At 35.1% G+C, this 23,761-nt stretch overlaps 1 protein-coding gene across 1 annotated transcript in view; it reads right to left on the bottom strand.

Annotated features, from left to right (window-relative positions):
- ZNF804A (zinc finger protein 804A) overlaps window positions 1-23,761 on the bottom strand; it is a 307,201-nt gene that overhangs the window by 42,800 nt on the left and 240,640 nt on the right. Inside the window, exon 2 of the mRNA XM_059927291.1 lies at window positions 22,772-22,915. Within this exon, the coding sequence (XP_059783274.1) occupies window positions 22,772-22,915 (144 nt within the window). The remainder of the gene's footprint in view (window positions 1-22,771; window positions 22,916-23,761) is intronic.

The following is a 23,761-nucleotide window of genomic DNA, read 5'->3' as shown; positions in this document are numbered from 1 at the left end:
CAATGGAATGCCTGACTCTATCCCTACACACATTTTTTTTGGTCAGGTTTCTTTAGCACCATTCACTTCAATGCTCTCCAAGAATCTTAAGCCTTTCTTGAACTCTTTCTTTCTTTTACACCCAAAATCTAATCCATCAACATATCTCCTGGCACTTCCATGCCATTCAAATATTCAGATTCTGACCACTTCTCACCGTGAGTACCATTATTCCCTAACTCAAGCAACTGTTATCTGTACCCTGAATTGCAGCATTAGCCTCCCACTGGTTTCCTTTCTACCATTTTTTTTTTTCAAAAAAGCAAATCACATGATCTGACTTTCCAGATGGAAAACTTTTCATCATTCTACAGCATTTAGAATAAATCCCATAATCTGCACTATGGCCTACCAAAATTTTTTTCTTTTTTTTAAATTGACTTTTTATTGGGGTATAGTTGATTCACAATGTTGCGTTAGTTTCTGCTGCACAGCAAAGTGATCAGTTATACATACATATATATATATATATATATATATATATATATATATATATATATATATATATATATACACTCTTTTTAAAACTCTTTTCCCATATAGGTCATTTGTGGAGTATTGAGTAGAGTTCCCCGTGCTATACAGTAGGTTCTTATTTGTTATTTATTTTACATATATAGTAGTGTGTATATGTCAATCCCAATCTCCCAATTTATCCTCCCCCTTTCCCCCTTGGTAACCATATATTTGTTTTCTACATCTGTGACTCCATTTCTGTTTTGTAAATAAGTTCATTTGTATCATTTTTTTTTAGATTCCACATAGAAGTGATATCATATGATATTTGTCTTTCTCTGTCTGACTTCACTCAGTATGGCAATCTCTAGGTCCATCCATGTAGCTGCAAATGGCCTACCAAAATTTACCTAATCTGGCCCTAAGCATCTTTTCCAAATTCATCTCCTATAGATTTCCTTAGCTTACACTTTTGCCAGTCACATAGCTTCCTTTTTTCTTGAAAGAATCCAAACACAATCCTGCCCCAGTGTATTTTGGTTAGTATTCCCACAGATATCTCTATTACCTGTTCACTCAATTTAAATTTCTGCTTAACTGCCACCTCCTCAGAGAGGCCTTTACTCACTTTCTTATCTAAAATAACAGCTGCTTCTCATTTAACTTCTTTTTATTTTTCTTCCAAGATGTAAATATCTAAACTTAATTATTGAGTTTTGAGTCTGCTTACTGATTCACCAAAATTAAGTTCTGTGAAAGGAAAATCTTTTTTTTTCACTATTGATATTCACCTAGATTAGTTCCTCATGTGTATGTATACTTACAATCTGAACCATTTATGATTAAATCATTGCATAGTTCCTTTTTTCCCTCTGCCAGTTACTTTTATAATTTCAGGAAATGCATATAATCAATATAATTACAATAAATTTATTAGATACATGCATTGTATTTAGAGCAATAAATTAAATAAAATCCTATATAAATTATATTTCCTTCTCTCTTCTTCCCCAATGACAGTCTTAATATTATTGTTCTTACATGAAAGAAAAAGAAAAGACAATTCCCTTAACAGTTGTCACAGTGTAAAATTATTATAAAAGCTCAATTTCAAAAAGAAGTTTCCTGAATTACAGCACAGCTTTCACTACACTGGAGCTTTGTGATATGTTACTGATCTGAGAGACATTGCACATACCATAAGTGAGGAGCATTTTAAAAACTCACAGTAAATTTTTTCTTCAATTACTTGAAAAGCCTATAATGTGGGTGTTAATGTCACTCTTGCACTCAGTTATAATTTTCAAAACTGGGAAATAGTCAAAAGAGTGTACAGTATTTTCAGCTAAGTGTTGGTCATTATCTAGGAAACCTTCCAGGAATAATCTGATGTATCTACAAGGGTGGTCATCTATGTTTTTGTTTCCATTGATAAGGCTATTTTAGAGCTCAGGAAATTAAGCTGTAGAAAATGGAGAGTAATGTCAATTATTATTGTCCACTGAAATGAAAATATATTTTATCCATAGAGATACAATTGATGTTTGTCCTTTAAAAAATATAACCCAAAATATTATATTTTATTGTCCTACAGGGTATAAACCAGTTTAGATGTATTAAAATATTAATATCAGCATTCCTGACTAACTATATAGCATTCAACTATATAGAAAAACTATATAGTTGTTCTTTAAATGATCCTTTGAACCAATCTCAGTTTCTTATTGCTTTCTTAATTAATTAGCTGAATAAAATGTTTAAACATATCATGTTATGTTTTATGATGGTCATGATTTTACTTTTTGAGGGAAAGAAGGTAACAGATATCCATATCTATATACACATATACATGCATATGTTAATTTATGTATGACACTTCCAAAATAAAATTTTTGTAATTTTGTTTGCTATATTTCTTTGTCTTAACTCTCTAAAAACATTGTGACCAACGATAAGCTAAATAAATACAGTGTGGTATTTTCTTTAAAATATTTTGTCCTGACACTTTTTGACAAAATGCCATATTTTTTTCTTTATCTTTCCCCTTATGTGAATCACACTTGCATTGCAACACTGATAATAACGTTTCTTACAGATTTAAGGGCAGAAGAGCCTCTGTGGCACACAGAAATATTTGGGGTGAAAATAAAATTGGGGATAATATCTGGCATATCTTCTTTTATCAGACATGTCACTTAAGCTTTTAGCACACATCTTTGTTGATGTAAGACAACAGTGACATATTTTTATATTAAAAAAACACACTGATCTGCTGAGAAAAGCAGTTTTTCATATTGTGTAGAGGATTTTGTTAACAGATTTTGTGACATGAATCATGCTTCCCTGGTTGGAAAACATCATGCTGATGGTTTGAACATTACCTTTGGTTGCCTTAGGGAATATCAATAAGAGGTGTCAAATGTTTCCCCATTAATATCCCTGTTTATCCTACAAAGATAAGCAAGTTGTCTCTGAGTACATAGGCAGAATCTTCCAAATTGCTACAAATACACTGAGGTAAACAGGAGTAAAGTTGAGGGGGTATTGTACCATATCACATCAAAGTTTCCTAAAGAGTAAAATCTGTATGAAGAAAATAATTTTTGGATTAATATATTTATTCTGACAGATTTTTGAATTAAATGTATTTTATATACATTATACTGCATATTGGGTACAACGTACTTAGTTAGGCATGAAACTGAATATGAAGCAATATTAAATAATAGTGACAATGGTTTGCCCATCAAAACAAAAAAACAAACAAAAAAACCAAAACAACAAAACAAAAAAAACAAAAAAACAAAACATACATACAGATATATGTATTTGTGTGTGTGCACCTTTAGTATACATTGATATATATCTGTACTTAAACATAAAAATATATATGCATATCAGAATACATATCTTTAATACTTTAATTAATATATTAAATATCTTTATTTAATATAAAGATACAAATGCTGTAGAATACAAAATTGTATCTATCTAAAAATATGCATTACACATGAAGAAAGTTAGGAAAAAATCATTTTGTTACTAGGGTAAACAAATGTGGGAATTTTTTCCATATCTCAAAATGTGTATATATGGTATTGATCTCTTTTTGTAAGGCAGCTATTAGAACCTGTAAGAAGCTCTGGACCCCATGATTCTGACACAGTGCTGTTAATCTTTAAAGCAACACAGCACAGGTTAAAGTTAACCTCTTGAAAATTTGTGTACCTCATTTTGGATCTAGGTAATTCTGAGCTTATGCTCAGAATACACATCAACCAACAGAAAAGCAGAGAATCAACAAACAGAAAAGTTGAACAAAAGACTTGAAAGAGCAGGTTGTTGTAGTGGGGCTAGGAGCATAGCAGACAGTATCTTAAAAATGGGTTCTGCATAAGAAATTATGTATTTGCTATTCAACAATTGGGCAGGAGATGGAGATGAGAGGTAGGATATAGGGGGGAGGTTGGGGGGAAAGCCATGAATAGTTTTATTTGAAATTCTGCTTTACTTAGAGCAAATTTCAGCATTACTTTTATGTACTAATTATCATAATGTAATGTTAAATAATGGTATCTGGATATATTCCAAGGTACATTCTATGCAGAACTATCTTTACATAGCATCAACTATTTTAAAATTGTCCTTAGACAATCTTTTACATCCTAGGAAAAAGATTTTGAATACTACTGATTACACTCAGAGAAACCAAGGCAAAGCCATAGTGACACACATAGCACAGAACAAGGAGGTGTTAAAAAAAATCATTCTCTCCCACTAGGAATAGAATATCATCATTAGGGAAAAGTGCTATTTTCAAGTAGATTAGATAATATTGAAATTAGAAGGAGGAATATTGGAAAATAGAAAGTGTTAAAATACCCAATCATTAGCTTTGTGTGTTTTAGAAGGAAAAGTTCTACTTAAGTGCTTAGGATAAAATGGCGAGAAAATGCCTAGAACCCTGTTTTATGGAATATGAAAAGAGTGACTACTATGTGCAAGTCATAGTCATTTGAAAGTTGCTAGCATTCTGAGATACAATCATGGAAAACCTATATTATTTTAAGCCTGTTTCTTGTCTTTCTTAGAATAAACATTTCTATTAGTGTCACTGTAAGGTTTACATAACAATATTGTGATAATCGTGCATGACATCTCAGAAGTTGTCTGTCCACAGCATAATGATCACAGTGACGCAATAGAATTTCAGCATATGAAGAACTGATGATACCAGGTTACACAATAACTTGTGTTAGCCAATGTTATGACTTTGCCAAAGTCCATATTTAAAAAAAAAAAGGCGTCATAATTTTGGCAACTTGAAAAAGCAGAGATGATCCAAATATGCATTAAAAGGAAGAGCCATTTATTTCAAAAAAGGAAATATTTCTTAGAGATGAGGTTGCAAACATCACCACGTTCTGCTCTCAGAAGGTGTGAGCAAAATAAAGAAACCAATCTTACAAAAATTCAGTGAATTAAAGATTGCCAGAATTCTTCTTTGTCAAAGCTGCTCATAGAGATTTAATTACTTATAGGGATACCAACCTCAAATAAACAAGACAGCAAATATTTATATTCCTGGATAAGAGAAGAATGCAGAGGAATTGAAATAAATATATAATAACCATTTATATACAAATATATATGTATATATATATTCATTTTTTGCCTCTCTCATCTTATTCGCTATTTTGAGTTATCCACAAGACATTATTGTCTATTTGTGCAACTATAGAAATAATTTGTTCTTATACAAATTATCCAGATTATTGAAATTGACTTATGTTTAAGGTACTAGCTGGTGACTTCTAAATGTAATAGTCCATTTTATTCTTTTTCTTTTTTTAACATCTTTATTGGAGTATAAGTGCTTTACAATGTTGTGTTAGTTTCTGCTGTATAAAAAAGTGAATCAACTATATGTATATATATACATATATCCTCATATCCCCTCCCTCTTGCATCTCCCTCCCACCCTCCCTATCCCACCCCTCTAGATGGTCACAAAGCACGGAGCTGATCTCCCTGTGCTATGCGGCTGCTTCCCACTAGCTATCTATTTTACATTGGGTAGTGTATATATGTCAATGCCACTCTCTCACTTCGTCCCAGGTTACCCTTTCCCCTCCCAGTGTCCTCAAGTCCATTCTCTTCGTCTGCATCTTTATTCCTGTCCTGCCCCGACCTTCTTCACAACCTTTTTTTTTGTTTTTAGATTCCATAAATATGTGTTAGCATATGGTATTCGTTTTTCTTGCTCTGAGTTACTTCACTCTGTATGACAGACTCTAGGTCCATCCACCTCACTACAAATAACTCAGTTTCGTTTCTTTTTATGGCTGAGTAATATTCCGTTGTATTTATGTGCCACAGCTTCTTTAACCATTCATCTGTCAGTGGACACTTACATTGCTTCCAAGTCCTGGCTATTGTAAATAGAGCTGCAATGAACATTGTGGTACATGACTTTTTTTGAATTATGGTTTTCTCAGGGAATATGCCCAGGAGTGGGATTGCTGGGTCGTATGGTAGTTCTATTTTTAGTTTTTTATGGAACCTAAATACTGTTCTCCCCAGTGGCTGTATCAATTTACATTCCCACCAACAGTGCAAGAGGGTTCCCTTTACTCCACACCCCCTCCAGCATTTATTGTTTGTAGATTTTTTGGTGATGGCCATTCTGACTGGTTTGAGGTGATACCACATTGTAGTTTTGATTTGCATTTCTCTAATGATTAATGATGTTGAACATCCTTTCATGTGTTTGTTGGCAATCTGTATATCTTCTTTGTCTATTTAGGTCTTCTGCCCATTTTTGGATTGGGTTGCTTGTTTTTTTAATATTGCACTGCATGAGCTGCTTGTATATTTTGGAGATTAATCCTTTTTCAGTTGCTGAGGTCTCTGAGACTGTCCTCAATTCTTTTTTTTTCTTTATTCCGCTCTGCAGTAGTTAGTTCCACTATTTTATCTTTCAGGTCACTTATCCCTTCTTCTGCCTCAGTTATTCTGCTATTGATCCCTTCTAGAGAGTTTTTAATTTCATTTGTTGTGTTGTTCATGATTGTTTGTTTGCTCTTTAGTTCTTCTGGGTCCTTGTTAAACATTTCTTGTATTTTCCCCATTCTATTTCCAAGATTTTGGATCATCTTTACTATCATTATTCTGAATTCTTTTTCAGGTAGACTGCTTATTTCCTCTTCATTTGTTAGGTCTGGTGGGTTTTTACCTTGCTCCTTCAACTGCTGTGTGTTTCTCTGTCTTCTCATTTTGCTTAACTCACTGTGTTTGGGGTCTCCTTTTCACAGGCTGCCGGTTCGTAGTTCCTGTTGTTTTTGGTGTCTGCCCCCAGTGGGTAAGGTTGGTTCAGTGGGTTGTGTAGCCCTCCTGGTGCAGGGGACTGGTGCCTGTGTTCTGGTGCATGAGGCTGGATGTTATCTTTCTGGTGGGCCTGACCACGTCCAGTGGTGTGTATTGGGGTGTCTATGAACTAATTATGATTTTAGGCAGTGTCTCTGCTAATCGGTGAGGTTGTGTTCCTGTGTTTCTAGTTGTTTGGCATGGGGTGTCCAGCACTGGAGCTTGCTGGTCATTGAGTAGAGCTGGGTCTTAGCATTTAGATGGAGATCTCTGGAAGAGCTCTCGCCAATTGATATTACTTGTGGCCGGGAGGTCTCTGGTGGTCCAATGTCCTGAACTCGTTTCTCCCACCTCAGCGGCTCAGGCCTGACACCTGGCTGGAGCACCAGGACCCTGTCAGCCACACGGCCAGGTACGTGGGTAGTTTCTTGCCTTTTGGGAAGTCTGAGGTCTTCTGTCAGCGTTCAGTAGGTGTTCTGTAGGAGTTGTTCCACATGTAGATGTGTTTTTGATGTATTTGTGGGTAAGAAGGTGATCTCCACGTCTTACTCCTCCGCCATCTTGAAGGTCTTCCTATTCTAAAATATATATAAATACGAAAGCTTTCTCTCATATTAGGTGCATTTCTCTACTGTATCTTACTTTTTAAATTCTTTTTTGGCATAATTATATGTAGATAACATGGAATAAAACCCTTTGCTTAAAGTTGTAGTATTTTTCACTTCCCCTGAACATTAATTGACTCAATAGACAGCCATCAACCTAATAGATGTTGGAAGATGGGAGGGAAGGAGACTTCAACTCCACTGGGGAAAGCTTAGGACAATGGCATGAGTTCAGATACTAGAAATGAATATTTTATCCAGTCTGGCTCAGACTCAAGAATGGACAAAACCTTCATTTTAATTCTATTCAAATCATGGTTTGAATATGAAATGTCAAAGCAGTACAGTTCATTGAAGATGAAGACATATGTGTGTGCTTCTCTTGGAGCAGTCATTTGGGGCAGTGGGGATGCTCTATAGGAGGAAATTTTTAAGTTTTCCCCTTGTTCTGATCCTCCAAATGGTTAAAAAAAAAAAAACACACAACAAAACAGTACAGTTAGATGAATACACACCCCAGGAAAAATCCCAGGAAGGATGTTTAAAATGGACTGAATCATTAATTGCTTTACCTGTATCTCATATTTTCTAATTAACCTTTAAATATTATTTTGCAGATGAAAATTTACACCCAAATATCAAGAAGTGATTTCTTTCTCAAGTATCACTTTACTGCACAGAAGCTTAAATGATTAGGAAATGTTCAAATTTGAGAATAAAGCTGCTCCATTTCTATAGCACTACAAGTCCCTGCAGGACAGCAAATTCCAACAACCTGGCCTGACAGTGACTTCCTCTGGAGCAGAACAAAACAGCATGCCATAAAGTACAGAATCTCGACTTGCTGGGTTAAGGTCACTTCGGTGCCTTTTGGGAGATATTTCAGCCACACTGAAACTGCTAAAGTAAAAAACAAAATGTTTGAGGGGCAGCAACAATAAGGCAATCATTCCCTTTTCTATCTTTTCATAGTATCAGCGTGACAAATCTCTTACAGTGAAAATAACTCTGAATTGCCCATAGGCTACCAGGTGAGAAGACAGACACGGTGTGGCTTTGGTTCAGGGCAGATGTACAGGTAAAAGGGTTTACAGGAAAATCTTTTCTTTTTCCTGACAGTGAGTTTCCCACTTAAAAAAAAAAAAAACTCAATGACTAGAATTCAGAATGACAACTTCACTGGAAAATATTCTAATAATCTTTTTACATGAGAGAATCACTTAGAAAATGTGGAATTGAGAATGAAGTACGTATGACTATTTATGACGAACACATAAGCTTTAACTTGTGTTATACTTGATGATATAGAATCCTTAAAATTTAGACCCAGATAGGCCAATGAAGTCATCTGGTCTAAACTCTCTGTATATAGATGTGGAAATAGAGCTCTGGGAAGGTGAAGATAAAATGCTTTGCCCTTAAAAGAAGTTTGTGATAGAGCCTGCCTGGTCTCTTGACTCTTAAGTGCATTTGCTACACAATGAAATGTATGTTTACATAGTTTCCTCAAGCAAAAAATGTATATAAGTATGTGATTTTTTTAGACTTTTTAAAAAGTTCCCTTTGACATTTCTAAGATTGGGTAAATATATAACTTACATGAAGGATCAGGCTTACTATGCCATTTCCCTTACACTTTCATCTTTCTAAAATGTAGCAAAAAATGTTGCTGTTTTTTAATAAACATATCTATTGCAACCATGTTATTTATTACTTAAATAAGGACTCTATTAATAATTAAACCAGGATGATGGATATAAAGTGAGACTGTCCTAGGATATTGGGATGTATAGTTATCCTTAAAATACTGTATTTTCTGTTACGAAAAACTAATTCTATATTTTTAAAATAATAAATTAACTATTATTTTGTATGTTTATGTAGGTTAAAATAATGATTTGCATTTAAACTGTCACTTATCTGCATATAATTAGATTTTATGCATGTTAATAAAATACTGTGCTTCTCTGGGCTTTTGAATAAAGAGTTCTATAAAAACATAAATATGATTAAAAATTGTGCACTTCTTACATTAATATTAAGGGCTCATCTGGTCAAATGATAATAAGAGAGAAAGAGTAATGGAAATGAATCTCTACCTTTTTTACATTTTCCTGGAAAACTTTATTTTCCCATAATGGTTGAAGTTTAACAAACAAGATGATCCTGATAAACAGGGGAGATGTGCTTTCTTAAAAAAATGGTAAAATATTTGAATGGCACATGGAAAAGCTAACAATAACTTCAATTATAATTCTCCATTTAATATTGAATTACTACTTCACTGCAATTAAGACAGCTTCTATAACTATGATGGAATAGTTTCAGAGACTTTGAGAACATATTTATTTGACTATGATATTTCTTTGTTTAATGATTCAGTCCATAGTATTTTATATGTGCAATAGTATGAAGCATTATATTAAATTGAATAACCCTGACCCCATTCTCTAGTTTAAGAATTAGAACATATTTCATATACTCATGTGATCCTTTGGTATCACATCACCCTACTTCACTCCTTGAAGTAACCACCATCTTGAGTTTCATATTCACCATTTTCCATTTCCCAAAGAGGGATAGATCACATGTTTATAATCTTAAAAACAATAGCATTAAGTTTTTTTTCTGGACGAAATAAAAAGTGTGCAGTCTTTCACAACTTTTTGTTCAATCAATATTACATTTCTAAGATTCTTTCACGTTATATTTACCTAGAGTTAGTTTATTTGAACTACAGAATAATTTTGCATTGTGTGAATACATCACAATTTATTTTCAAATTTTGTTGTTCATAGCTATTATTATTAAGAGGCTTTTGTTTTGTTTCAGTATGTTAATATATAAATTTGTAAGATCGTTTTCCTGAGTTGCCAGATCAATTCATACTTTCACAAATGATGTGTAAGATTTTCCATTGATACACATCATTATCACCTGAGATCATCAAATTTTATTTTTTCCAATTTGGCGGGTACAAAATTATTGCTCATTTTTGACCAATTTGTAATATATTTATGGGTCTTTAGTGTTTCTTCTTTTGTAAATTTCCACCTTATTTTGGTCCAGTTTTCTACTGGGTTGTTTTTATTTTTCTCATGAATTCATATTTTTAATAAGATGTGAACACAAAGTCTTTCCTGGTATATATATTACAAATATATTTTCCCAATTTCTGGCTTGTGGTTTTACTTTCTTTACTGAAAATTTCTTGTGATAAAATATTATTTTTGATGTAGTTAAATTTACCAATCTTTTCTACAATGCTTTGTGCTTTCAATGCCTTATTTAACATAAACTTGTATATTACTCTGAGGTCATAAAAATATTTTCCACAATACTGTTCTAAATTTTTACAAGTTTTTATTTTTATTTTAAACTCTTTAATTCATCTGACATTGATATTGCTTGAATGTTCGTTTATTGTGTGAAGAAGGAGTCAATCTCTTTTTAAAAAAAATATAGATAACTAATCATCACATACAATTGTCTGGAAAGTGTATCTTTTTACCACTGAGGTGCTTTCTGCCTCTGTTATTTAACAAATTTCTAAACATAAGTGGATTTTTATGTCACAGCTCTAGATTCTGTTCCATTAATCAATCTGTCCAAGTCTGTGACAATAGAGCTATATATAATAGTCTTGGCATCCAGCAGGACAAATCTTCCCACTTTTAGTTGCCTTTTTAGAATTGTATTCATTCTTACATATAAATTGTGCAATCAGTTTGTAAAGTTCAATTAAAAAATATTGAGATTTTGATTAGAGTTTTTGATCTTTGTTTATGATCCCTGATTTTGTTAATCACATTCAATGGAAAATCTAAATCAAGGTTGTTTTTTTTTCAAGAGTAATCTGTATAGGTTTCAGTCAAGCACTAGGGGCAATATTCATTTTAATCCAGAAGTCTTAGTCAAAGTTTACCAACTGCTGACCATGGTTTATTTCCAAACTACAAAGCTCATAGTGTGATTTACTCTTCATTCAGTTGCACATTTTGTAGTTTATTATTACTGCATGCCCAGGTTTTAGCCAGTAGCTTTGCACTCCTCAGCACTTCCCCACCCCATGGTCTTTAGAGATATCATCCTTCCTAGAAACTCAGCAATTCAATTAAAACTTTGTATTGTAGAGGATCTATTTGTTTTATAGTACAAGGGTCCTTTGGAGCATCTTGTGTGCTACCCTACTGAAAGTGAAACCTCTGAGGTAGTTCTAAAAGTGCTATTTGCTTGTAATAATTTTCTCACATAAAAAAACACTCACAATACAAATCAAAATACATGGATGTTAAAAAGATACGAAACACTTTTAAGAATACACATAATATATGCTATTCAAATTGTTGCTATATTATAATCAGTAACACTACTTTATAAAGGAAAAATACTCATGAATGTGGAAGCGTTCAAAATACTCGTCCAACTTATAACAGTCATTCCATCCTCATAAATAATATTCTCCTTACAATTAGTTTCATCTAAGTATAAATCTATAAAGAAATAATTTTATTCTTTTGAAACTCTTTCCTACCTCGAAGCTGCCGTTTATTACAAAACCTCAAAAGGAATTTGACTCTGGCCTTTTTACATTTATTTATATGGGAAGCATTGATTTGGTGTGTAAACTGTGAAAAATGCTGCACTAGATGTTGTGAGGGATGAAGACATAAAGGAAACAATCCTTGTCATTAAAAGGTTACAATCCAAAGGCTTTCAAGTTTTAAGGTAAAAAGAAAATATTGCAAAAATGAAGTCTAAATTGTGAACTACTGTGATCACCTCCATACACCTGAACCTCCTCCTCTTTTTAACTCTCTGTTAGCAAGTCTTAGTGATAAAAGCGCAAGAGAGATTCTGAAGTTATCCAAGGAGCATGTAGATGAGAGAAACAGATTTTTCTTTGAAGCTTAGAATTCAAATGCAACACATACTCTGCCATACACGAATTTGCCAAGATACATGAGGCAGGCAAAACAGCTCATAGGTCAAGATTATCTGTCTACGTTTCAGACTCTATTAGCCTTTTTGAAGTAAAAATAGATACTTTGGGGAAGCCTACATAAATGAAGTCTCAGAGGCAAACTGTCAGTGTCCCAAACATTTTAGGAGAAAAATTTTACTATGTAGTATAATAAAAACTAATTAAACACTGAACTTTCACTATTTTTTTACACTTTGCAAAGTGTGTTCATGTGCATTCTCTCATTTATTCCTCCTAAGAATGAATAATAGAATTAAATGAGCCTTTGCTCATTTTACCAAAGGCAAGTAGTGGCAGGACTAGGGTTCATTCCACCAGTAACCCCCCCTCCCTTTTGCCCTGTATCAGGTGGCCCTTAGAATCATATCTCTGGAGGTAAAGAATGTTGTCTTTTTCTAATTCCATGCAAGAAGTGTCCTAACCACAAGTAGGTTTTCTTACCTGAAAGTTAAGTTATATGGACTTTGAGTATAAATATTTCTTCTGTAGGCATTTTCTATAGGAGACCAAAAACGTTGCTTTGCTACTGAGATAGGTTAGTATTTTACTAAGAGTTTATTTTTGTTTTGCTTTTTAGGTCACAGGTAAAAAGAAGTATTAAGCTAGGGTTTGGTTTTATTTTTCCTTTTAAGTTCATTTATTAATACCAAGTTGAAATATCTCTCAGAATCCAAGGAAAGGATCTGCATATCAGTTAATGGAAATACTGCTTATTTTTCTGAAAGCCATTCAGAATCGAAATTCCTATTTCCATACTGTTTCCTTCAATTGTTACATGGCCACATAGATCTCATTTTCTGTGTGCTTGTTTTCTCCTCTATTTAAGCAAACCAGTTTTCTCAACTTTTCAATGCATTTAGCCACAGCAGAAGATTACATATGTAAAGTGTTAGGTTCAGACATAATCAGAGAGTAGACAGGTTTCTTTTGTTTTTGTTTTGTTTTTTTAACATCTTTATTGGAGTAAAATTGCTTTACAATGTTGTGTAAGTTTCTGCTTTAAAACAAAGTGAATCAGCTATACATATACATATATCCCCATATCTCCTCCCTCTTGTATCTCCCTCCCACCCTCCCTAACCCACCCCTCTAGGTGGTCACAGAGCACTGAGCTGATCTCCCTGTGCTATGTGGCTGCTTCCCACTAGCTATTAATTTTACATTTGGTAGTGTATATATGTCCATGCCACTCTCTCACTTTGTCCCAGCTTACCCTTTCCCCTCCTGGTGTACTCAAGTCCATTTTCTACATCTGCATCTTTATTCCTGTTGTGCCCCTAGGTTCTTCAGAAGCATTTTTCTTTTTTTTTTAAGATTCCATATATATGCGTTAGCATACAGTATTTGTTTTTCACTTTCTGACTTACTTCACTCTGTATGACAGACTCTAGGTCCATCCACCTCACTACAAATAACTCAATTTCATTTCTTTTTATGGCTGAGTAATATTCCATTGTATATATGTGCCACATCTTCTTTATCCATTCATCTGTTGATGGACATTTAGGTTGCTTCCATGTCCTGGCTATTGTAAATAGTGCTGCAATGAACATTGTGGTACATGTCTCTTTTTGAATTATGGTTTTCTCAGGGTATATGCCCAGTAGTGGGATTGCTGGGTTGTATGGTAGTTCTACTTTTAGTTTTTTAAGGAACCTCCATACTGTTCTCCATAGTGGCTGTATCAATTTACATTCCCACCAACAGTGCAAGAGGGTTCCCTTTTCCCCACACCCTATCTAGCATTTACTGTTTGTAGATTTTTTGATGATGGCTATTCTGACCAGTTTGAGGTGATACCTCATTATAGTTTTGATTTGCATTTCTCTGATGATTAGTGATGTTGAGCATCCTTTCATGTGTTTGTTGGCAATCTGTATATCTTCTTTGTCTGTTTAGGTCTTCTGCCCATTTTTGGATTGGGTTGTTTGTTTTTCTGATATTGCGCTGCATGAGTTGCTTATATGTTTTGGAGATTAATCCTTTGTCAGTTGCTTCATTTGCAAATATTTGCTCCCATTCTGAGGGTTGTCTTTTCATCTTGTTTAAGTTTTCCTTTGCTGTGTAAAAGCTTTTAAGTTTCATTCGGTCCCATTTGTTTATTTTTCTTTTTATTTCCATTTCTCTAGGAGGTGGGTCAAAAAGGATCTTGCTGTGATTTATGTCATAGAGTGGTCTGCCTATGTTTTCCTCTAAGAGTATTATAGTGTCTGGCCTTATATTTAGGTCTTTAATACATTTTAAGTTTATTTTTGTGTATGGTGCTAGGGAGTGTTCTAATTTCATTCTTTTACATGTAGCTGTCCACTTTTCCCAGCACCACTTATTGAAGTGGCTGTCTTTTCTTCATTGTATATTCTTGCCTCCTTTATCAAAAATAAGGTGACCATATGTGCATGGGTTAATCCCCGGGCTTTCTACCCTGTTCCATTGATCTATATTTCTGTTTTTGTGCTAGTACCATGCTGTCTTGACTACTGTAGCTTTGTAGTATAGTCTGAAGTCAGGGAACCTGATTCCTCCAGCTCCACATTTCTTTCTCAAGATTCCTTTGGCTATATGGGGTCTTTTGTGTTTCCATCCAAATTGTGAAATTTTTTGTTCTAGTTCTGTGAAAAATGCCATTGGTAGTTTGATAGGGATTGCATTGAATCTGTAGATCACTTTGGGTAATATAGTCATTTTCACAATGTTGATTCTTCCAATCCAAGAATATGGTATATCTCTCCATCTCTTTGTATCATCCTTAATTTCTTTCACCAGTGCCTTATAATTTTCTGCATACAGGTCTTTTGTCTCCTTAGGTAGGTTTATTCCTAGATATTTTATTCTTTTTGTTGCAATGGTAAATGGAAGAGTTTCTTAATTTTTCTTTCAGATTTTTCATCATTAGTGTCTAGGAATGCAAGAGATTTCTGTGCATTAATTTTGTATCCGTCTACTTTACCAAATTCATTGATTAGCTCTAGTAGTCTTCTGGTAGCATCTTTAGGATTCTCTATGTATAGTATCATGTCATCTACAAACAGTGACAGCTTTACTTCTTCTTTTCCAATTTGGATTCCTTTTATTTCTTTTTCTTCTCTGGTTGCCGGGGCTAAAACTTCCAAAACTATGCTGAATAGTAGTTGTGAGAATGGACAACCTTGTCTTGTTCCTGATCTTAGTGGAAATGGTTTCGGTTTTTCACCATTGAGAACGATATTGGGTGTGGGTTTGTCATATGTGGCCTTTATTATGTTGAGGTAAGTTCCCTCTACGCCTACTTTCTGGAGGTTTTTTTATCATAAATGGGTGTTGAATTTTGTCAAAAGCTTTTTCCGCATCTATTGAGATGATCATATGGTTTTTCTCCTTCAATTTGTTAATATGGTTTATCATATTGATTGATTTGCGTATATTGAAGAATCCTTGCATTCCTGGGATAAACCCCACTTGATCATGGTGTGTGATTCTTTTAATGTGCTGTTGGATTCTGTTTGCTAGTATCTTGTTGAGGATTTTTGCATGTATGTTCATCAGTGCTATTGGCCTGTAGTTTTCTTTCTTTGTGACATCGTTATCTGGTTTTGGTATCAAGGTGATGGTGGTGTCACCGAATGAGTTTGGGAGTGTCCCTCCCTCTGCTGTACTTTGGAAGAGTTTGAGAAAGATAGCTGTTAGCTCTTCTCTAAATGTTTGATAGAATTCACCTGTGAATCCTTCTGTTCCTGGGCTTTTGTTTGTTGGAAGATTTTTAATCACAGTCTCAATTTCAGTGCTTGTGATTTGTCTCTTTATATTTTCTATTTCTTCCTGGTTCTGTCTCGGAAGGTTGTGCTTTTCTAAGAATTTGTCCATTTCTTTCAGGTTGTCCATTTTATTGGCAAATGGTTGCTTGTAGTAATCTCTCATGATCCTTTGTATTTCTGCAGTGTCGCTTGTTACTTCTCCTTTTTCATTTCTAATTCTATTGATTTGAGTCTTCTCCCTTTTTTTCTTGATGAGTCTGGCTAATGGTTAATCAATTTTGTTTATCTTCCCAAAGAACCAGCTTTTAGTTTTATTGATCTTTGCTATTGTTTCCTTCATTTCTTTTTCATTTATTTCTGATCTGATCTTTATGATTTCTTTCCTTCTGCTAAATTGGGGTTTTTTTGTTCTCCTTTCTCTAATTGCTTTCAGTGTAAGGTTAGGTTGTTTATTTGAGATGCTTCTTGTTTCTTGAGGTAGGATTGTATTGCTATAAACTTCCATCCTAGAACTGCTTTTCCTACATCCCATAGGGTTTGGGTCATCATGTTTTCATTGTATTTGTTTCTACGTATGTTTTGATTTCCTCTTTGATTCCTTCAGTGATCTCTTGGTCATTAAATAGTGTATTGCTTAGCCTTCATGTGTTTGTATTTTTTACAGATTTTTTCCTGTAATTGATATCTAGTCTCATAGCATTGTGGTCAGAAAAGATACTTGATACGATTTTAATTTTCTTAAAATTACCAAGGCTTGATGTGTGACTCAGGATATGATTTATCCTGGAGAATGTTCCATGAGCACTTGAGAAGAAAGTGTATTCTCTTGTTTTTGGATGAAATGTTCTATAAATATCAATTAAGTCCATCTTGTTTAATGTGTCATTTCAAACATGTGTTTCCTTATTTATTTTCATTTTGGATGATCTGTCCATTGGTGAAAGTGGGGTGTTAAAGTCCCCTACTATTGTTGTGTTACTGTCAATTTCCCCTTTTATGGCTGTTAGCATTTGCCTTATGTATTGAGGTGCTCTTATGTTGGGTGCATAAATATTTGCAATTGTTATAGCTTCTTCTTGGATTGATCCCTTGATCATTATGTAGTGTCCTTCTTTGTCTCTTTTAATAGTCTTTATTTTAAAGTCTATTTTGTCTGATATGAGAATTGCTCCTTCAGCTTTCTTTTGTTTTCCATTTGCATGGAATATCTTTTTCCATCCCCTCACTTTCAGTTTGTATGTGTCCCTAGATCTGAAGTGGGTCTTTTGCAGACAGCATATATATGGGTCTTGTTTTTGTATCCATTCAGCCAGTCTATGTCTTTTGGTTGGAGCATTTAATCCATTTACATTTAACGTAGTTATCGATAGGTATGTTCCTATTACCATTTTCTTGATCGTTTTGGGTTTGTTATTGTAGGTCTTTTCCTTCTCTTGTGTTCCTTGCCTAGAGAAGTTCCTTTAGCACTTTTTGTAAAGCTGGTTTGGTGGTGCTGAATTCTCTTAGCTGTTGCATCTCTGTAATGGTTTTAATTTCTCTGTCAAATCTGAATGAGATCCTTGCCGGGTACAGCAATCTTGGTTGTAGGCTCTTCCTTTTCATCACTTTAAATATGTTCTGCCACTCCCTTCTGGCTTGCAGAGTTTCTGCTGAAAGATCAGCTGTTAGCCTTAAGGAGATTCCCTTGTATGTTATTTGTTGTTTTTCCCTTACTGCTTTTAATATTTTTTCTTTGTACTTAATTTTTGATAGTTTGATTAATATGTGTCTTGGTGTGTTTCTCCTTGGATTTATCCTGTATGGGGCTCTCTGTTCTTCCGGGACTTGACTATTTCCTTTCTCATATTAGGGAAGTTTTCAACTATAATCTCTTCAAATATTTTCTCAGTCCCTTTCTTTTCCTATTCTTCTTCTGGGACCCCTATAATTCGAATGTTGATGCATTTAACGATGTTCCAGGGGTCTCTGAGACTGTCCTCAATTCTTTTCATTCTTTTTTCTTTATTCTGCTCTGTGATAGTTATTTCCACTATTTTATCTTTCAGGTCACTTATCCCTTCTTCTGCCTCAGTTATTCTGCTATTGATTCCTTCTAGAGAATTTTAAATTTCATTTATTGTTTTGTTCATGATTGTTTGTTTGTTGTTTAGTTCTTCTAGGCCCTTGTTAAACATTTCATGTATTTTCTCTATTCTATTTCCAAGATTTTGGATCATCTTAACTATGATTACTCTGAATTCTTTTTCAGGTAGACTGCCTATTTCCTCTTCATTTGTTTTGTCTGTTGGGTTTTTACCTTGCTCCATCTGCTGTGTGTTTCTCTGTCTTCTCATTTTGCTTAACTTATTGTGTTTGGGGTCTCCCTTTCGCAGGCTGCCGGTTCGTAGTTCCCGTTGTTTTTGGTGTCTGCCCCCAGTGGGTAAGGTTGGTTCAGTGGGTTGTGTAGCCCTCCTGGTGCAGGGAACTGGTGCCTGTGTTCTGGTGGATGAACCTGGATCTTGTCCTTCTGGTGGGCAGGACCGCATCTGGTGGTGTGTTTTGGAGTGTCTGTGACCTTAGTATGATTTTAGGCAGCCTCTCTGCTAATGGGGGGTTGTGCTCCTGTCTTCATAGTTGTTTGGCATAGGGTGCCCAGCACTGTAGCTTGCTGTTCATTGAGTGGAGCTGGGTCTTAGCATTGAGATGGAGATCTCTGGGAGAGCTTTCACTGTTTGATATTACATGGGGCTGGGAGGTCTCTGGTAGACCAATGTCCTGAACTCGGCTCTCCCACCTCAGAGGCACAGGCCTGACACCCGGCTGGAGCACCAAGACCCTGTCAGCCACACAGCTCAGAAGAAAAGGGAGAAAAAAAGAAAGAAAGAATGAAAGGAAGGAAGGAAGGAAGAAAAAAAGAAAGAAAGAAAAGAAGGAAGAAAGAAAGAAGGAAAGAAAGAAAAAGATAAAGTTATTAAAATAAAAAATAATTATTAAAAATAAAAAGTAATTGAAAAAAGAGAATAAAAAAAGAAAGAAGAAATCTACCAAACCAAAAAACAAACCCACCAATGATAACAAGCATTAAAAACAATACTTAAAAAAAAGAGAAAAAAAGGACAGTTAGAACCCTAGGACAAATGGTAAAAGCAAAGCTATATAGACAAAATCACACAAAGAAGCATACACATACACACTCACAAAAAGAGAAAAAGGAAAAAAATATGTATATCTATATATATTTTTTTAAAAAAAGGAAGAGAGCAACCAAATCAATAAACAAATCTACCAATGATAATAAACTCTAAATACTAAACTGAGATAAACATAAAACCAGAAACAAATTAGGTACATAAAGCAAACCCCAAATCTACAGTTGCTCCCAAAGTCCACCACCTCAATTTTGGAATGATTCGTTGTCTATTCGGGTATTCCACGGATGCAGGGTACATCAAGGTGACTGTGGAGATTTAATCTGCTTCTCCTGAGGCTGCTTGGAGAAATTTCCCTTTCTCTTCTTTGTTGGCACAGCTCCCGGGGTTGAGCTTTGGATTTGGCCCTGCCTCTGCATGTAGGTCGCCTGAGGGCGTCTGTTCTTCGCTCAGACACGACAGGGTTAAAATAGCAGCGATTAGGGGGCTCTGCTCACTCAGGCTGGGCAGAGGGAAGGGTATGGAATGCGGGGCGAGCCTGTGGTGGCAGAGGCTGATGTGACGTTGCACCAGCCTGAGGCATGCTGTATGTTCTCCCGGGGAAGCCCTCTCTGGATCACGAGACCCTGGCAGTGGTGGGCTGCACAGGCTCCTGGGTGGGGAGGTGTGGATAGTGACCTGTGCTTGCACACAGGTTTCTTGGTGGCTGCAGCAGCAGCCTTAGCGTTTCATGCCCGTCTCTGGTGTTCGCACTGATAGCCATGGCTCGCGCCCATCTCTGGAGCTCGTTTAGGCGTTGCTCTGAATCCCCTCCCCTCACGCACTCTGAAACAATGGCTTCTTGCCTCTTAGGCAGTTCCAGACTTTTTCCTGGACTCCTTCCCGGCTAGCTGTGGTGCACCAGCCCCCTTCAGACTGTGTTCACGCAGCCAACCCCAGTCCTCTCTCTGGGATCTGACCTCCGAAGCCTGAGCCTCAGCTCCCAGTCCCCACCCACCCAGGCGGGTGAGCAGACAAGCCTCTCAGGTTGGTGAGTGGTGGGCGGCACCAATCCTCTGTGCGGGAATCTCTCCGCTTTGCTGTCTGCACCCCTGTTGCGGCGATCTCCTCCGCGGCTCCAAAGATTCCCCCCCACCACCCCCCGTCTCTGCTAGTGAAGGGGCTTCCTAGTGTGTGGAAACTTTACCCCTTCACAGCTCCCTCCTAGATGTGTAGGTCCCGTCCCTATTCTTTTGTTTCTGTTTTTTCTTTTCTTTTGCCCTACCCAAGGTACGTGGGGAGTTTCTTGCATTTTGGGAAGTCTGAGGTCTTCTGCCAGTGTTCAGTAGGTGTTCTGATGTATTTCTGATGTATTTGTTGGGGGGAAGGTGATCTCCACGTCTTACTCCTCCGCCATCTTGAAGGTCTTGTGCGATAGGTGTTTTTTGGTTTGTATTTTGTTTGTTTACCTTGGTTCCAATTCTCAGGAGAAAAATATCTGAATTGCCCACCTCCAAATTTTGTTCCCCTCTACTTAATTCGAAGTGGCCAAGGTTTGGGAATCCTGTGGTAAAAACAGAGCTAACTGTCATTGGGATAAAGTGTCTGTTCAGAAAAGGGAGTGCATTCTTTAGGAAGACAGTCTCAAACATATGCCACAATCCTATGGAGAGGGAATACAATGATCATATAGATTTTAAGTACTTTCAGCTACTGTAACATAGTCTCATGTTAAATTAATCAGTTAAGACTCTGCTATTTACCAGAATTCATGGCCATTTAGATAGTCTGTCTCCAGAGCCTGATGCCCCTGAGTAGTATCAAGTGACCAGACCTTCCTTCAAAAGAACAAACCAAATTTACCCTGAATTCCCTTAGCTTATCTGTGTACAGTATATAGTATCTTAACTTCATTTAGAATATGGAAATGGAAAGGTCCTCTGATAATCTAAGTGAATCTGATCCTCCAGACAACCTATGGTTGAACAAAGCACTCTTTGGCAAAGGACATTAAGATGTAGCTGGTAAGATATTCTTAAAATACACGTATACATATACACACACATTTCCAAATACCTAGTTTACACCATGAAACATACATATGTTTGTTTTTAGTTGCTAATAGGAAATGTTTATTCATGAGTGAAGCCAAAAAGAAATTATAAATGCATTTTAATACCTTGCTGATAAAATAACACTCCATCTTTGCACTCTTGTAAGGAATACAGGAAGATATTAGGAAAAATCAGAGGAACAACTTTCTTAGAGTTACCACATCAGGAAGAGCATTCCAGAATCTTTTTATAAAACACATGCAAGTTACCATAGAATGAAATCAATACTATTTCCTGACGGATTTAATGTTCAAATCAAGCAATGATATACTTATATGAATGTGTTTTTATGTAAGAAAAGGAATGATATTTCCATCAAAACCTTTTCATTAACTGGTGTGCCTGTGGATCTACTACCAGGAAAAGAAAGGCAAGGGCAGATCATTAAATTTAGTCAGCATTAATCAATGACATATGTAAGCAGAGGGTAATGTTCTCCCTGCAACAGCCTCCCCAAGCACAGTTTTGTTTGTATGAGAGAATGGAAAAACTGACAACAAAAGAAAATACATGTCATTGGTCCATAAGTAATTAATGTAATCATTTCCCCCTACTCTTTCATACTTATGGTAAATGTTAATGGAAACTTAGTGTAAGTTCATGGGTAAAAAATGTACCTTTTATTAATACCAAAATGACATTTGGATGATATTTGTGAGTGATGGCTAAAAAGGAAAGTATTTATAAGTTGACAATAACTAAGCGTACTGAATCATGTCAAGTAAGCCAAACAATGTATGCAGTTGCATTGATATAAGTAAAGCATATGAGAAAAACAGAATCTATATTATTAATGTCACTTCTGATGTCACTATTTTAAACTAATCTTTACATACAGTGTTGAAAAAAATCAATCTTGGATTTTCAATCAATAGGGAAATGAAATAGTATTAAAATAAACTAAATCATATACATATTATTTATTTAACCAGTAACCCTAGATTGGTTTTACCATACCAAAACTTGTTTCTCATACGTTTATGGTAGTTTAAATGGGAAATGCCTTCCATAAAGAACTATGAATAAATTCATTTATATTTGGTAAATATCTTTAGTTGATTAACATATTTTGAAATTAATCAATTTGAAATATAGAGGATCACCACCTGAAGAATGCAATTTTCAAATTACTGTCAGTTACTAAAAGGCAACTGAATGGTATTTCTTTATATTGGTTATTTATTTCTGACTTTACTTTTGGTGCTTTTTAAAAAATGTCTTTCATTGTAAGTCATCAAATTATGACCCCAGATTGACATCTTTAAAAACTGCACAGCAAAGAAAATATATTATATTCATACAGTCTACACAATTCAAATTATTACAAAAGTTCAGAAATATTAGAGGTTTTTTGACACCTCTTTCTTACCTGCTTGTGGGCATGGTCATATGAATTAATGTGATTGTCAAACTCCTGATGCTTATAGTACTGCTTGTCACAGAGTTCACAGTAAAAATTGGCCTTCAGATCTTCCAGAGCTTTTGCTATGCTGTTCTCCTTCTCAGCATAATCCTGCAAAATAAAATTTCAAGGAAGGAAGCAATTAGTTTTCCTCTGAGTTTCCTTTCTTCTGACAGTTGACAACTTTAGTATAGTAATTAGAATTAAAAATAATATAACTGAGAAAGAGAAAAACAAAGCAAATAGCAGCAAACCAAATTAGGAGAAATTATCAGTTAAAGAACATTAAAGATTAACAGAAGAAGTCAAAATAAATGATGAAAGAATAGTAGAAATATGGAGAGGAAAAACAAATCACAGAAAGAAATAGAAGCCCTTGCTTAAACAAGTTCCTATGCTATGTTAGCATAGAAAAAAAATATGAAACTCATATAGCTGTTGATTCAACTGTTGATTTCTGGCAATGACTTAGCTAACATAAAATTTTAAAATTCTGAAAAACATCTAAAATATGTCTTTTATGAAGAGGTCCATATTGGTGTGCAAATATTCAAGATTGTTTTTTTTGTTTGCTTGTTTGCAACTTATTCATCCCAAGTAGCTTTCATTTGACTAATGTTTTCATCTTGACCCACATCAATTTAGGTTGAACTTTTAAAAATCCTCTAGTCTTTGGAAAATGAGATTCTTTTCTGCAAGTTATTTACCTAAACTGAAAAGACTTAAACTGTATAACAGATGGCTTTCATCATGCTGATAGTAAATAAAGATGACTATACAATCAAACTCCTGAAAATATGAAAAATGCAGTGAGTTACCATTAGCTTTCATTTACAAAGCATAAAATAGCAAAATGTTTGTAGGTCTTAGGTTTTCTTAAATCTAAATTTACTTGCTATTTCATGCTTCCTTAAATGTTGATGTTACCAGACATGAATAAACATTACATGTTGAAAC

This window comes from Balaenoptera ricei, chromosome 7, assembly GCF_028023285.1.
Source record: "Balaenoptera ricei isolate mBalRic1 chromosome 7, mBalRic1.hap2, whole genome shotgun sequence".
NCBI classification, from domain to species: domain Eukaryota; kingdom Metazoa; phylum Chordata; class Mammalia; order Artiodactyla; family Balaenopteridae; genus Balaenoptera; species Balaenoptera ricei.
This window is presented reverse-complemented; position numbering and strand designations above follow the sequence as displayed.